This window comes from Gekko japonicus, unplaced genomic scaffold, assembly GCF_001447785.1.
Source record: "Gekko japonicus isolate JY-2015 unplaced genomic scaffold, Gekko_japonicus_V1.1 scaffold3683, whole genome shotgun sequence".
Lineage (NCBI taxonomy): Eukaryota > Metazoa > Chordata > Lepidosauria > Squamata > Gekkonidae > Gekko > Gekko japonicus.
Window position 1 is genome coordinate 30462 of NW_015169895.1, and position 10794 is coordinate 41255.

General features: G+C 43.8%; 1 protein-coding gene across 2 annotated transcripts in view; it reads left to right on the plus strand.

Annotated features, from left to right (window-relative positions):
• CRLS1 (cardiolipin synthase 1) overlaps positions 1-10483 on the plus strand; it is a 13963-nt gene extending 3480 nt beyond the window's left edge. The window contains exons 2-7 of one of the 2 annotated variants that reach the window (XM_015417487.1): positions 3477-3614; positions 5046-5175; positions 6224-6309; positions 6864-6932; positions 7447-7538; positions 9947-10483. In XM_015417487.1, the coding sequence (XP_015272973.1) occupies positions 3477-3614; positions 5046-5175; positions 6224-6309; positions 6864-6932; positions 7447-7538; positions 9947-10034 (603 nt within the window). In that variant the 3' untranslated portion in view covers positions 10035-10483. Of the gene's footprint in view, positions 1-3476; positions 3615-5045; positions 5176-6223; positions 6310-6863; positions 6933-7446; positions 7539-8071; positions 8142-9946 lie in introns of those variants that run through there. The other variant, XM_015417488.1, reaches the window with a different exon arrangement.
• The last annotated feature ends 311 nt before the right edge of the window (positions 10484-10794 follow it).

Genomic DNA, 10794 nt, shown 5'->3' on the forward strand with positions numbered 1-10794 from the left:
TAGGGAAAGTAGGTCCCGCTGGTGTTGTTGGATCTGAAGAAGTCCACAAAGACTTTATGTTGGAGCAAAACTTTATTGGCCTTTAAGGTGCCACAAAATGCCCATTAGTTTTCCCCGCAACACGGAATAAATAAAGAACTTATGTGGCTACTTCTTTGCAGCTACTAGCAGTGAGAACTGGGCTTTCCTATGTACCATCCTGCTGTGGTTAACCATAAGGATGCCTTTTCCTTCTTCCTTGGGAAGCAGCGTGCTGCAGGCATGTATGACTTGGGGATTCCCTTCATAGGTAAGCAAGAATATTCTCGGTATTTATATTGAGGATCAAAGCCCATTTATCCAACTGTGTTTGAAACGGCTTTCCTCACGTTGCCAACAGCAGAGGGTGTTAGATACTTGCTCTGCAGTCTGGCACAGATCTGCTGTGGAAATAGGTTCATCCCACCCTGAAAGAGTTGATGTCACAGTTTGAAAAGTTTTCTTTTGGCTTTCCTCTGTCCACACTTAAAAAATAAATAAATGGGGACACCTAGAAGGTAATTCAGAATGATTTACTGTTACTTCTCTGATGCTATTCATGAAAACAGATGCATATTGAGTAATATGGTTTGAAAGGTTAGCCAGCTACTGTATCATATTCCTGTGTTGATTTTTGGTTCATTTCAACTGGGCGAAGAGTTGTGCTTTACATGGTTTAGGTGCAACTTGATCAGTGGCTGTCGCTGTAAAGTTCTGCCCAGCAGTTTCCTTACAAGCGGCCACACGCATGGATGGTGGCACGTAGCAGCTGTTTCATAATTGATTCATACCGTGCTCATCTCTTAATATGTACTGTGAGATCCAGTAATGACTTGAGCGTGTACAACAGAGTCCGTCACAGATCCTTACAAGTAGAATTTTTCACTTTGAGTGCATTGTGTTTCAGTGGCGTCACGTTCATGCACTTCAGTTGCGAGTCCTCAAATGCTGAGCAGAATAAATGACAAAGCCGTGTTGCTGGTGATTGTGATCCAGTGATAGGATGTACACTTCAGTTTTTGCAGGGCTATTTAAACACGTGTCCAGTGTCAAAACTCTTTTTTCAGAACTGACAAGTGCTGACATTGTTTTTATGCTTGTTTCTTTTATATTTATTTAGCTATTTATTCCCTGCAATTTTTCTCCCCAGTGAGGACCCAAAGGACCTTACAATATCATTTCTGCCATCTCTATGTTACCATCACAGCAACAACCCTATGTAGGTTAGACTGAGAGAGAGTAACTGGTCCAGGGTCACCCTGCGAGAAGGGAGGGCCTCTGACACGAGTATGTTTGGTATGTTATAAGGAAGTTTAGTCTCATGAAAAGACTTCAGCTAGCTAGTGTTTGAGTAGACCTTGGATTGACAGGTCAAGGATGTGTCGCCCAGCATCATATGCACTTTTTGATCTGATCCATTCAGGTTCTTTTTATATTCTTCTTATTTTTTCCTCCTTTCCTTTGAACAGCAAATTACCATGCCACTTTCACACATTGTTTATGAAATGCTCCAATTCAGTAGAAACTGCAGCCTTTACTTAGTATGTGTTATCCTGCCCTTCCTCATTCTTCCTTTTTATCCTCACAACAACCCTGTGAGGTAGGTTAGACTGAGAAAGTGACTGTCCCAAAGTCACTCATCAGGCTTCCATGGCAGAGTGGGGGTTTGAACCTAGATTCCTTAGAATCCTTCACCACATCAGCTCTCCATGTGGTATTGGGGAGAGTGCAGTTTGGTTAAACTTAAAACCTTATTTTGGGCTCCTGGAACTCAATTTGTAGTTCTTTATTATTCTGTCTTCAGTTCTTGGACAGTTAAAGTAACTGGGAGGTTTTTCTTTTTTTGAATCATGAAATTATTACAAACCTGGACCAACACAATAAGATTTGTGAGAAATTCTGTTTTATTCAGGTGCTGTGCATGCTTACACTAAGTTCAATGTGTCTTAAGGTAAAGGTTTCCCTTGCTTGAAAGCCAGTCGAATTTGACTCTAGGGGGCGGTGTGTCGCGCAGTGCGTGTAAGGAAGCTTTCCAGCAACACCAGCCACCAGGACTTTTCCAGCCACACCAGCACACCAGCACTCACTGCAGAGTAAGTTCTGTATAGTACCACACCAACAAAGTCCAGTGGTAAACTATTTACAGATTTATTTACAATATATACAATCCACTGACAAACTGCTCCGCCTAACACCATATCCAAAAGAGAGAATGTACAGAGCAGTACTTGTCCACTTATATACAACAATTGTCCAATCAGCTACGTGCTGAGTCATTGTCACTGACCTCATCCCTTATCAGGTGTCAACCAGTCAGAACCTGTTATCAGCAGCTTGCCTGCTGTCACTTAGATCATCATGATCTGACTGCTGGATATTAACATCCAACACGGTGCTCATTTCTCTTTCCAAGCCAAAGTGCCAGTGCTGTCCGAAGACGTCTCCGTGGTCATGTGGCCGGCATGACTAGACGCCAAGGCGCACGGAACGCTGTTACTTTCCCACCAAAGTGGTACCTATTTATCTACTTGCTGTTTTCTTGCTTTCGAACTGCTAGGTTGGCAGGACCTGGGACCAGAGTCAGGAGCTCACTCCGTCATGTGGCACTGGGGTCTCGAACTGCTGAACTACTGACCTTCCGGTCTGCAGTTCAGTGTCTTAACCACAGAGCCACCATGGCCCCTCAGTGTGTCTTACTTCTCAGTAAACTCCTGGATATTGATTTAATTCTGGCAGTTCTCCTCCATGTGGTGGTGTAACTCAAAGAGGAGATGGAAACCAATGGCAACTCTTTCAGCATATTCAGTTACATGGAGTAAATCATCTATAGAAATCAGTGTCCAGAAATTTATTTATTTTAGTCTGATGGAGGGCTTACATCTACTGTTGAACTGTTACGTTGGCATTGTGCACTGAAGTTCATACATTAAAAAACAAGAGGGAAGGGCTTGGTAAATTATCACAGTGCTGAGGTATTGAGACACATAAGTGGGGCAGAAATGCCACTTTAAAGGTTGTAATAATGGCATGAAGAACCCTTACACATTGAAGCCATAATACCCGTTTTTAAACTCTGTCAGTAGTATATAGTTAGTATGTTGCATTAAATCAAGTTTTAAAACTCTTAGATGGTAGGTTTCAATACAGCACAGCTGTCTGGAGGTCGTCCCCCCCCAACCTTGGGCTGTGGTTCAACAGGGATTGTGGTGCGGAATTTTATTGCTACAGTTCAGGTGGCAACTTTTCCTCCCCCCCCAAAAAAATCCCACCTTGAGATCAAGGCTCAAGGTGTATCCTGTTAAGGCAGGCCGAGTTCAGATTTGTGTGTTTGGCTTGTCGTGTGGGGGCCTTGCAGGGGAAACCCACTAAAACCAGTGAGCTTAGACTGAAGTGTGACTGTGCATAACATTGCACTGACAGACTTGCTCGAAGTGCCTCTGCTGTGTTTGTTTCCCCAGTATGAAAACCCCTGGACAGTCCCGAACTTACTTTCGATGGCAAGGATTGGCCTGGCACCAGTTTTGGGCTACTTGATTGTTGAAGAAGATTTCAATATTGCGTTGGGTGTATTTGCCCTGGCTGGCATCACCGATTTGGTAAGTCTTATGGCACAATTCTGGAATGCGTGTCACTTTTCGCGCAGTTTTATCCTAGAGCTGCCTCTTGAGCAGGGGTCATTTCGTAGAAAAAGAGCTAGGGGGACTCATTAGCATAACTCATTAGCATATGCCACACCCCCTGACATCACCGGAAGTGTGTCCTCCCCACAGCCGGCGGCGACCTCCAGCGGGCACCAGCAGGGAGCTCCAGGCCCCCCCCTCCCGCACCTCACCCGGGGGGATGGCGTCCCCCCGCGTCCCCCCCCCAAATGACCCCTGCTCTTGAGTCATTTTCTCATTATGCTTCAGTCCCATAAAGGACCCTGTGACTTTAACACTTGTGTGAAAACCTTACATATTTGCCCTTTCTGAGAGAATCAGGGGAATGCACTTTTAGAGTTTCCCTTTAAAACAGGGATGTACGAAATCCCTGTGAACAGCATGCAATTTGTAGGTCCTAATGCCGCTTGTCATTCATGTAAGCACTGTTGCATATGCATTTGCACCGCTACAATTTGCTAACATCTGGCTGGATTCCCAGGGTGTCCTGTGCTCATTATTACTGTGTAAATTGAGCTGTTAGGAGAAGAGTGTGCGCAATGCCATGTTTTGTAATAAATCGAACAACTAGTTTTCCGTTACGAGCCAGGATCCATGGAATGGTGCAACTCATTGCTTGTGCCCAAGAAAGGGGGGGGAGGCTTGTGTTTCTTGATGCCACATTCAGGGCCTCTGTTGAAATTGAGCAGGTTTATCCAGAAACTGTGAGATAAGACTGGGTCTGCTGACCCTTGGGAATGCCTTTGGCAGTGCCTAAAACAACACTTTGGATCCTGGCCAAGGTCTTAACAGAGCATTCCTTTATATATTTATTTATAAATTCAACTTGTAGACTGGCCTCCCCTGTGCACAGGGCTCAGGGCGGTGAACAACAGTCCCAACAGATACATTGACAATCAAGTTAAAAACAGTTAAAACACCAAACGATACAAAACTATTTCAGATTAGGGCCCCGGTCACACAGGCTGGATACCGTGGGGGGGAGGCGTGGCTAATTGCCCCGGTGCATTTGGATGCACGATTATGCGATCAGACGCGCCGGGGGCACACAACGGGTCCTTTCCTCCGGGGTAAACGAGGGACCGGAGGGGAATGCTGCGCGCTGGCGCGATCACACCACGGGTGTCTGGAGGCAACCCGTGGCAAATGTTTACAAGTACCTTGGAGGTACTAGTTTTTTAAGGCGCATTGTTGGTGGTAAGCCATTGGTGCGCTCCACTTCCCAGATGTTGGGGTGTGATCGCGCCCGGATAATCCGCCCACCATCTGTGCCTCTCCCGCGGCAACTTTGCCGTGTGACCAGGGCCTAGGTTTTAAATAGCCCAATTTGTATCCTTACCCTGTTTTCTGGTTAACTTACATTTTCAGTTGGATGGCTTTATTGCACGGAACTGGGTCAGCCAAAAATCTGTACTGGGGAGCGCCTTGGACCCTCTGGCTGATAAAGTACTTATTAGTGTCCTATACATTAGCATGACTTACGCGAATCTTATTCCAGGTAAGAAAATAGCCATCCTTCAATTTTTTGTGGTTATTGAATGACTGAAACAGAAGGAATTTTCTAAAGTTGTAGTTTTTAGGTGACTTGAACTCAGGGCTTAGGCTCATCAGTCAAGCATGGTGTGGTGTAATGATTAGACTGCTGATTTTTGCTCTGAGAGACCTACATTCAAAGCCTTACTTAGCCATGGAAGTTCATGGTGAGGTCTGGCCAGTCATGTTCTCTCTGCCTAAACTACCTCATAGGGTTATTGTGAGGTTACAATCAGGAATGAATCACCAAGCGCACCGCAGTGAACTCCTTGAAGGAGGGGTAGAATGAAAATTAAATAGCCTAGCAAAATTCACATGGGGGAAAAATGTAGTTAGTACATTATTTTAATTACATTCATTACTGCATTCATTTTCTTATCTAAGAATATTTAACTGGATCTTTGAATAGTTGTGAAAAGACCTAGAAATAGTAAATGATAATTGGCCTTTGTCAGAACAAGTTACAAGTTTCACCTCAGCATGATTGCTGGCTGAATTGCTTTCTATAACAGCATGTGGACATCAGAATTGACCTGGAGACAATCACACAGGTTAATAAGGAAGCTAGTGGTATGAGCACATGGCATGTTTACGTGGAAGCAGTTACAGAAATGGCTTGTGCCTGGAAATGCCGCCGGTACATCAACTTGAAAGCTCCAGTTAGTTGTCCATTTATCCTTTCATGTCCGTGTGTCTTTTGACACACTTTCCCATTCATAGTCTGATTCTAGGAAGCACTTTTATAGCGGCCACTGAATATTAAGCAATGGCTTTTTGTCCTTTGCTGCTGACTGTTATACACAGTGTTTTAATAAGTGATCATCAGCCTGTTGATAGCATGTGCAGTACCAATAATTTAGACTGAATGGAAAAGACCAAGTTGTTTGTATGTGTTCTCTTTATATGCTGATGAATCTAGATGCTGTGCCTGCAGGTATATCCTATGTTTTAATTGTTTTTCTGCATGTGTACAGAGATCTACTGAGATAAATTCTGTGTGTGTTTTCCCCCAGTTCCTCTTACTTCTATGATCGTTGTAAGGGACATTGCGTTAATTGCTGCTGTTTTTTATGTACGGTACAGAACGCTTCCTCCACCAGTAAGTAACAGCTGTTTATTTGAGTCTTAAAAACAGAGTTGTAATTTTATGTACAATGACAGGATTGGGAGGGGGAGGCAGCAGTGAGGGGCAAATAATGGGTAAATCTTTGTTCAGATGCAATACAGCCCCAAACCTATGCTGTGGGAATCCAGAGGTGTCTCTGGTTTATTGCTCTAGTAGGGAAACAGGAGGATCTATCCTGCAAGTGGTGCTGCTGCTCACAGTTCTTTGGCTCTGACTCCAGAGTGTGCTCTGAGAGCTCCCAGCTATACTAACGAGTTCTTGGGAGCCAGGCAAATCAAATCCCTATTTTGAAAAGATAGGCCAAGAGTTGTACAATAATAGAATCGCCTGCTTTTAAACTATCTCTTTTGTGTTCAGACATCCCTTTAGTGCTGTTATTATCTTGTGGTTGAGCTTGCATTTTAACTTGCTTTAATAGTATTACATATCATAATGGTAAATATGAAGAATTAGTGTTACCTCCCTAAATGCCTCAGTAGTTTTTCTTCTTTCCATGCTTATTAAAGGTTTTTTTTTCCTTTTCACAGAGAACGCTTAGTAGATATTTCAATCCGTGTTATGCCACTGCTCAGTTAAAGCCGACATTTATTAGCAAGGTAAGAATAACTGTACGTCTTGCTGTTTGTTCGGCATCCGATCCAAGTCATAGCCTTTTTGGGTGGTGAAAACGGACCTCTCCAACCCATTCCGTGCTGGAGGATGTGTGGTGTGTGTGTTCCTGGTCTTACAGGATGGATCATCTTCCTCTTCTTTCATGGATGTGAGTGGTAGTTGAGACTTCATACTCCTATGATGGTAAATCCCTTTATGCCACGATTATCTTGAAATGAACACGATTCTGCTAGTTCAAGACCTAAATTGAAAGATTAAGGCCTTGAACTTACAGTATCTTATTCCTACCAAGAGACAGGAGCTGAGACAGAATCTACAGATTTGAGAGCACGGAGTTGAAACAGTCTAGATAGATAATAGTGAAGTGCTTGAAATTCCTGTTGATTTCAGTGGACAAAAGATTAAGCACAAGCATGCATCTTATTGACATTGATAAGATATAAAAATGTTTAATGTTAATATCACGTGACATTGATTTTTCATTTAATTTTTTATCAGATGAACACAGTAGTACAGCTAATCTTGGTGGCAGCTTCGTTAGCAGCTCCAGTTTTCAATTATGTGGACAGTGTATATCTTCAAACGTTATGGTATGTAAACATTAATTTTGTTTGTAATACTGTTGATTTCTGAGAGAGGCAGGAACCTGGGCAGTACATAGATACAGATTTGTATTGTTGCTGAAATCAGGTTAACTCATCTAATTAATGGATATGTTACAGCTCACTCTGTGATTGAATTAAACCAAAACATAAAGTGTGAAACTCAGGCTGATGCATATTTACCTGGAAATAAGTTCCAGTGAGCTGAATGGAAAATAAGCTTAATGCTAATGGAATTATATCCATATGTAATGAGTGTAATAGAGAAACTGGTATGGTGTAACAGCTGAGCTTTGCATACACAAAAAATGTTCTTGATTCCAATTTAGGGGTGTATAAGAAAAAAAAATGGCTTTTTCCCAAATTTGGGTCAATCGGATCTGAAAAATATCAGTATTTCCCGATATTCCCGAATCCCAATATTGGTATGGTATTGGGATTCGGTAAATATTTGAGAAACCCAAATTTATTCAGCTCCATTATACCCTGTGGGGATAAATTACTGATAAGGTATTTTTCAGGTATTTATTCGGCTCGGCTTATACCAAGCGCACACCCCTATTCTAATTGCCTGTGCTGTGAACTCACCAGAAGGCAGTGGGCAAGCCATGATCTGCAGTCCCGGTCTGTAATGTGGAAGTAATAATAGTGACCATCCTTACAGGCTTATTGCTGTAAGTACTACCCACAGCCTAAAGTACTCTGTGAATACTACTTATAATTTCTAGAAAGGCCACAGAGCATATGTTTTTGGTGGGTGGAGAAAATCCCAGGTCCTGCCCCTGACCTCTCTAGTTCAAGAGGATCCTAGAGAACAGGCTGGGGAAGACCGAGCTGCTGCCAGAGCTGTGTGTGACCAAACTCAGTGGGCAACACCAGACCAGACCACACGGTGGTCTTACATGACCGAGCTTTGGGGGGTTGCGTGTTCTCTCACCCTCCCTTACCATGCTCCAGTTTTTGTCCCACGCTTCCTCTTTCACAGGAAATCATATTTTCCACTTCCTTTTCAAAACCAAAGTTAGAGACCATGGTTTGAAAGGGTTTTCAGTCTGGGTGTGGAAGGTCAGTGCAAGCCGTAGTTTGGTTGAATTGGCAACCTGTGATACAGGAAGAGATCTGAAGCGGGTTGCAGTTTGGCATTGCATAAACTAGCCTAATATAGGTCCGTTTCATGGTGTCAAGGTTGACCCTGCCTTGGTGCAGTTTGGCATTGCATAAACTAGCCTAATACAGTTCCGTTTCATGGTGTCAGGGTTGACCCTGCCTTGGTGCAGTTTGGCATTGCATAAACTAGCCTAATACAGGTCCGTTTCATGGTGTCAAGGTTGACCCTGCCTTGGTGCAGTTTGGCATTGCATAAACTAGCCTAATACAGGTCCGTTTCATGGTGTCAAGGTTGACCCTGCCTTGGTGCAGTTTGGCATTGCATAAACTAGCCTAATATAGTTCCGTTTCATGGTGTCAAGGTTGACCCTGCCTTGGTGCAGTAACGGAACCAAACTGTGGCCCGAGTAGGTTTAGGTCACTCCCCAGCAACTTGCATGGAAATGAAGCAGAAAAGCTTTATTTGAAGAAATTCCAGAAGAGCTATTAAAAACAAGGCATATATAATCAGTGTTTATGTACTAGAAACGATTATGGAAGCAGAATGTTAATATATCTTGTTTGTTATATATTGCTTCATACCAATAAAATTTTTAAATAAAAAAACAAAAACAAGGCATATAGGTCAGTGGAGTCACAATGCATACAAAATAACAAAAGACTAATTGACTATACTACTTACACTAACGGCAGCACAGCTGGTAGTTGGAGCTCAAGGATGGAATTCCACAGCTTACACAGAATATCTTCAGGGAACAAGGGCGGTGGATGGTGGAAAGGGGATAAGAAGGGAATGTTCTCTCTCTACCATAGTCTATAATATAGGTATCGCCAGCCGTAACCTTCTTACCTTACCAATCAATGGCAGGGCGGTCTCCGTGGTACTTTCTAGGGTGAAAGTGAGTCCCCCCCCCCAATTCACAGCTGAACTGTATGACACAATTAAAAGACTTTTGAAATGACCTTGGCGAGTAACGGTCAGTCTGAGGGGGGTTTGCCGACATCTTCAAGTACCCAGAGTGCCAGAAGATGAGAGTTTTAGGCTGGATTTTTCCTCTAAGACGGCTTCTGTCTTGACACTGGGGTTCATAATTTGCCTTAGGTTAGGTCTGGCTCGAGCTGCCAGTGAGCTCCATTTTCTTAGTCGGCATCAGCTGCCACGGCAGAAACGTATTTTAAAGCTTGCCTTTGGAAACCCCTTGCTATGAGAGAGCAGTGGTGCTTTAGGCTTGGCTTTCCCTCCGTCATTATTGCCTCAGAAACTAATACATTTTGTCTCCTCCTTGAAGGTGCATCACGGCTTTCACAACGGCAATGTCTGCATACAGTTACTATCATTATGGCCGAAAGACAGTTCAGGTGCTAAACAACAAATGAAGTCTTGCGGCGTGGCTGCTCGTGACCCATTGGGCTTACCTTGGAATGGTGTTGCCTGCGGCACATCTGGACAGTGGATAAAAGGACGTTCTTTTTGAATAATTTTGTCTCAGTGTCCTCACAACAGAGCTAATATGAAGTTAATATGAAGTTTCGATCATGTAAATACGCAGAATTTTCAATGTAATTTTTCAGTTTGTTACAAATAAAATATAATTTTGTACGTTAGTGTACTTAAAACACATGTGGAGGTGAGTGCCTGATGTCATGTGTTTTGCAGATGGGTTTTCAGACGCCTGCAGTTCATTTCGGAGGGTTTGAAGTAGTTGCTCTGCTCCCTTTGGTAGGTCTGAATTGAAACTAGTCTGTCATGGAATACTTGGCACAAGCAGAGCCCAGCTGAATTGGAATGGGGTAAATAGTAGCATTCCTTCTACTAACTGAGGCATCTTCCATCACATGTATGTGAACTAGGGCTGCCAAGCCGTGGCGGGGGATCCATGCGTCTTCACAGGATCCCTGCCGCGGGGGGACAGCGATACGCGTTGCACCGCTGTCGCCAGGATGTGACGCTACACGTCGCTTTGGCAACGGGGCTGTTTGGAGTCCCGTTGCCAGAGCGACACGTAGAGTCACATCCTGGCAATGGCGGTGCAACGCGTATCGCTGTCCCCCCGCGGCAGGGATCCTGTGAAGACGCACGGATCCCCCGCCGCGGCTTGGCAGCCCTAATCTGAACTGAATGTTCCCTGGTTAGCAG